This window comes from Piliocolobus tephrosceles, chromosome 13 (assembly GCF_002776525.5).
Source record: "Piliocolobus tephrosceles isolate RC106 chromosome 13, ASM277652v3, whole genome shotgun sequence".
NCBI lineage: Eukaryota > Metazoa > Chordata > Mammalia > Primates > Cercopithecidae > Piliocolobus > Piliocolobus tephrosceles.
This window is the reverse complement of record NC_045446.1, coordinates 37670593-37676627: the sequence shown is the minus strand read 5'-3', so window position 1 is coordinate 37676627 and position 6035 is coordinate 37670593. Positions and strand designations below refer to the sequence as shown.

Below are 6035 nucleotides of genomic sequence, written 5' to 3'. Positions count from 1 at the left end.
TAAATAAATAAATAAATAAATAAATAAATAAATAAATAAATAAATAATAAATAAATAAATAAATGGAAAGAAAAGGAGTGTCTTTTTAAGTATCTTAAGAGTAGATGCTTAATGAGTATTTACTGAGTATAGTCATAAAAATTACATTCCATAAAACTGTGGAATCAATAACACTTTTTAAGAGTTCCTAAAAAGTGTTCATTTGCTTGAGTGGCTTTTGAAGGCTAGAATAACGTTTCATAGTCATTTAGCTTACAGATTTTTAAAAAAAAAAACATAGGTCTCTTTTGAGTCTTCTGCAGTGACTTAGTAGGAATGATGCCGGATAATGAAAGTAAACACCTTATTAATAGAAACTTATTTTTTATCACACTTCTATATTGAGCATGCAAATTCAATTTTGAACATGATGTCTTCATTGAGAATCATTGTAAAGCCAAAACACCACTATCTCATTTCCCTCTCATTAACTAATTCCTATATTTGTATTATTTAGCAGTTCCTTCCTGTTAAAATATGTTTTGTATTTTTCAAAAATATTTCCATTCCCTCATTAAAAATTAGAGTCTCATTATAATTTGTATTAAAATGCCTTCTACTCTCTGACGGAAAGGCCACTAAGTAGAGATACAGAAAAAATTAGGTTCTCAGGTCACTTTACTATTCAAAAATCTTAACTAGGTCATTGATCTGTATCTCAATTTTCTTAGCTGGAAGATTGCCATACTCATGATAGATGTTCTGTTTGCTTTTCAGAATGATGATGTTCATAATAATAAAAAATAACAGCCCTTTTATTGCAAGCCTCCTACAAGTGAGACCATACATTAAGTGCTTACATAGAGGTTCTCATTTAATCATTGAAATAGCCCTGTGGGATTGTCAGCATTATTTTCTTTCTATAGATGGGAAAATAGATATGTCTCTCTCCAAAGCTTAGGCTTTTAAAAAAAACCTTTTAATGTCTTTCTCATAATGTGTAATTGTCCTGAAAATCAGTGAATGTTCTTCAACTACCAGGTGCTACCATCAAGAGGATGAAAAAATAAATAAATAACAGAGAAGAATGGAGAAATCATCTTACCTCATAAGTGCTGGTGATACCAGATCTGTAGAACACAGGGAGAAAGAGCTCTGATGTTAAGATGACGACAAATAGATAAGCAATGAAGAAGACTGTGAAGGATGCCCCAAAGCGGTAGACTTCAGAAGGGGTCCCCAGGACCGTGACAGCTGACATGAAGCTGGCTGTCAGAGACAAGGCGACAGGGCCAAAGCTCATTTGCCTTCCCCCAACCAGGAACTCTCGGGAAGTTGCCTTTTTCCTCTCCTTAATGGCAAAGAACACCCCAATTCCAGAGGAAATGAAAAAGAGGGCTGCAAATACAACGTAATCCCAAATTGCAAAGTTCTTCGCCTCCATACTGGAAACTATGACACCAGAGAGTTTCTTTCAGTGAGTTCTCAGGAAGAAGACGTTTTCAAAAGCAAAGTTCAGTACAGTGGATGCTTTGCTGAGAGGGGAGGCTGTGATTCCCTGAAGAAAATGATTACCAGAGGCACTTGTGCGGATCTTCAGACACCAAGGTGTACTTAGGGAAGATCTCAAAAGTTGACTTCAAAGAAGAATCTGGTGGTGGTATTGGCACCAATAGATGAGAATTTGAAATCTGACCCTGGCAAAGAGCTGTCTGCTCCTCTCCTAAAGCATAGCCACGGAGAAGGAATTCAGACGTGTTCTGAAATTATAACCACTGGGGGTGGAATGGACTGGCCAGATAACATGCTGTTTTATCTCTTAGATTTTTTTTTTCTTACTGAAGGTTAAACATTACTGGGAAACATAGAATTGATAACAGTTGACCACCTCAGCATTTTTAATTCGTGAGACGGAATCTGTAAAATGCAAACACAATCCTCAGCAGTGTCTCCCTCCTGAGGAAGGGAAAGTGAAGGCTGTGTGCCTGCAATTGTCTGAGGCAGTGGCTGTGGAGGGAAAGGAGCAAAGGACTAGGAATCAGAGACCTTTGCTCGAGTCCTGGCTCAACCACGAGAAAGCCGTGATACATTTCATAAGTCATTTAACATTTCTGAACTTCACCTGGAACACAGGGATAATAAGACCTTGCAAGGTTTTTCAGTCTTAAACTTCCTGACTCTCTTTGTTCTGATCATAAAATGAAAGGTAATAATATCTATCTCATTGGCTACTATCTGTGCTTACAGCAGAGAACTCTTGAACATCATAGTTTTTCTTTCTTTCCACTAGGACTCAGAAAAATTGATTTGCCATTAATTAACAAATTATTTATAGCCTTCAACTTTATCTTGTCTTTCTCTTATTTTTACTGGCTTACAATAACTGTACCCACAGGCTAAGTTAGAATTAGGACCAGGACAAATGAGAGAAGGAGGGTAACAATCCAGTTATAAATTCCTGTTTCTGCTCTCTTTAAACTCTGTCAGTTGTTCCAAAGTACCTCCAGTGCAATTTCTAATTTTGTTCTTGCTTCTTCTCCTTCTTCAGTGGCTTTCTCCATCTCCACCTCTACAAAGCCTGTCTATTCTACAAGATCTAGTACGAGTTTTCTCTACTCTATGAAGGTTTCGCTGCCTCTCCACGTCAACTCCTATAGAACGTAGCCTTCCTTAGTACTCAGTTTGTAGTCTGCCGTCATCTTACCTATTTTAGGGAATCTCTATGTAACTGGCTGTAGGAGTCTGTCAGCTGTTGCAAATGACCATTTCCTTGAAGACAGAAGCAAAGTCTAGTACATATACCCAAAAAATTATAGCCACTGTAGAAAATAAAAAATAATTTTTAAAAAGAAGAAAACTAAAATTATCCGTTATGCCCAAAGACAGAAGCATTTCCAGTCAACAATAAAAACAATTTTTTTTTTTTTGTTTTTATTTCGCTTTTCACATCTGGATAACTGAATAAATCTTTGCTTCATGAATTTGAATTAGACCCCAAAAAGGGCTAATCAGATGGCTAAAATATACTTTTAGTTACCAATAAAAATATGAAGACTCTCCCAAAAGCTATCTGTGTCCTCTGTTTAAATTGCTCTGCTGTATTTGGAGAGTTGATACAATAAATGTTAATGAAAAGCTTGGTCTTTCATATATTTACCTTAACGTGTGCTTTTAATTATTTGTATCATGAGGTATTCCAATTATATATGAGGTTTTTGTTGTAGTGATCTCAGCAGAAAATCGGAACTTTATTTAGCTTTCAGAGACTTGACTACTTTATAGCTTCATGTTTAAACTATCTTATTGTTAATATTCAATCAATAAGACATGTAACCCCCTTGTATAGGTCAAGTTAATAATGGCTCAAAATATTATCATCAATAAGGTTCTAAAGGTATATATTAGAAACCTGTAACTAAAGAGTTAGTGAGTACTGCTGGTTTTAATTAAACTTTGTGTAGTACAGTATTATCTACATGACTCCAATTAGTCCTGAATTTTGAAGCAGTAGGGAGTGGAGTGGTTAATACCTGGGATGTGAAGGGATCTTTATGCCTTTTAGGAAAGTATTCCTTGCTTTCAACATTTCATTGATTATAAGGCACAGCATCTATTCAGTAATTTAATTTTCAGTTATTTTCTACATATTTACCCTTTTCTCCCTTTGGTAGCATTCATTGTCCTCAAACTCTCTTCTTAATTCCATAAAGACTCACTCCATGCAAAGTTCATGCAGATTGTAAAGCACAGCAGCAATTATTCCTAACTTTTCAGGTGAAAAAAAAAACAACCCAGTACATTCAATGACCTCATCAATTAGAAGGCACATTGTTATATCAGAAATGCTAATATACAGAGAAGTCAGAGGGAAAATATGCTTCTTTGATCTGAAGAAATCCCTGTAGCGCCTCTACCCTCTCTCATGTGCACCAAACATTGCCTTTTGTATTTCACTCATTTCATGTAAGGCTTGAGATCCTGACAGAATATAAACACCATCACCTGTTACTTATACATGGTCTTAACAAGGTCCTGCTATTCAATCACCCACATGCTTAAGAAGTTAAATTTTAATTGCTAATATTAGTAGTCTCTGCAATGTAAAATAGTTCAGCAATTTGCATGCAGCAAGTTGTAACAGGAAAGAAAGAGTTTAATGACATTAAATGCTACCAAAGGAGAAAAAGGTAAAGAACTAGAAAAATGGGGCATTAAAAACAAAACAAAACATAACAAAAAACACTATTGTTGCAATGTTACTAAGAGTGAACTCTGCACACCGTGGTTATTTTGGCCTAGAATGAAAGAGAAGAAAATGCATGAACAAGCCTTGGCCATTTGAGACTAGACTTTCATTAAATTGCTGTCTTGCTTCATCTGCTCTCAAAGCCAATGGGAGTAGGAGTGGTGTAGAAGAATAAAATGGCCATTATTTTGTTCTGTTTTTATTTTATTTTTTATTTTTTTGAGACAGAGTCTCACTCTGTCCCCCAGGCTGGAGTGCAATGGCACGATCTCAGCTCATTGCCCCCTCTGCCTCCCAGGTTCACGCCATTCTCCTGCCTCAGCCTCCCAAATAGCTGGGACTACAGGCACCCGCCACCACGCCCGGCTAATTTTTTGTATTTTTAATAGAGATGGGGTTTGTTAGCCAGGATGGTCTTGATCTCCTGACCTAGTGATCTGCCCATCTCAGCCTCCCAAAGTGCTGGAATTACAGGTGTGAACCACCACGCCTGGCCCTGTTATTATTTTAAACTAGAAAGTGGCAAGATTAAAACTACGTTTCAGAAAAATTAATCTATTATAATAATTTTACATATTTCAATTCAATGAATATCAAGGATGGCTCAAAGAATTCCTCACAATGTGAATAAGCTGCTTAATTGAAACAGTGAAAGTAGTCCTCCCCATAGGGCTTTCTCTCAATGAGCATGACTGTCAAACAAATTTCTGGGAGGCAAATTGGTGATGCCAAACTATAACAGAAATTATGGCTTAAAAAAACAAACTGCAAAGCAACTGTGGCCATTGCCACCTTCCAGGAGGAATTGAGTAATTCCTACCTTGAAGAGGATAATTCAATATAATGCTTACTTCTGCTTACAGAGATTGATAGGGAGAAAACCATGTCCAAGAATTTTTGTTTGTTTGTTTGTTTGCTTGCTTTTCATAGAAATAGTAACTGCCATGTCCAAGAATTTTATCATAAAAGAGAAAAGACTACAAATCCAGAAGTCCTGCTCTTCCTGTAAGCTATAAAATATATGGCCCACAACAGAGGCTTCTTGATTGGCTGGTATCTTTATGAATATCGAAAGAGTCAATCTGATGAGCAGGTGGGGAAGATAAAAGAACTCTGCTTGCAAATAAACAGACCTTTAATTCATTGGAGACGTCGTAGGAGTGAATACAAAGAAGTGGCACAAAAATCTGGCTGGTGGCACGGACATTTCTCAAAAAATATCCTAGTGTAAGGAAGAGCTGATGAGATTTTAATAATGGGAATAACTCATATTAAGTATTACTTTTTGTTGTGCTGTGCTGGGGGATAATTCCTTCTTTACTCCCAACCTTTAGGGAAAACTTGCTACATCATTGACATTGTATTGCTATTTTCTCATTAAATTAAAGGGAAAGAAGTTTGTGTTCCACTTTAGGCTCAAAATGGTGGTAGAGATGGAAGTAAAACTCACAAAGGACATAGAGAATACAGCAGAAGCAGAAAATGAGAAAGATCTCCCGGGATCTTTATGATCTTGAGGTTGAAGAGGAAAAGACCACTTGGTATTTGGTTCTATCAAAGTCCGAAGATTGAGCTTACTTTTATATTTCTTTTTTCTCTTCTTTTCTTTTCTTCCTTCTTTCTCTTTCTTTCTTTCTTTCTTTCTTTCTTTCTTTCTTTCTTTCTCTCTTTCTTTCTTTCTTTCTTTCTTTCTTTCTCTTTCTCTCTTTCTTTTTCTTTCTTTCTTTTCTTTCTTTCTCCCTTCCTTCCTTCCTTCTTTCCTCCCTTCCTTCCTTCCTTCCTTCCTTCCTTCCTTCCTTCCTTCCTTCCT

General features: G+C 36.4%; 1 protein-coding gene across 1 annotated transcript in view; it reads right to left on the bottom strand.

Annotated features, from left to right (window-relative positions):
- Window positions 1-1757, bottom strand: part of SLC5A12 (solute carrier family 5 member 12) — a 51597-nt gene extending 49840 nt beyond the window's left edge. The window contains exon 1 of the mRNA XM_023230373.2: window positions 1085-1757. Coding sequence (XP_023086141.1) covers window positions 1085-1423 — 339 coding nt within the window. The 5' untranslated portion in view covers window positions 1424-1757. The remainder of the gene's footprint in view (window positions 1-1084) is intronic.
- Window positions 1758-6035: the final 4278 nt, after the last annotated feature.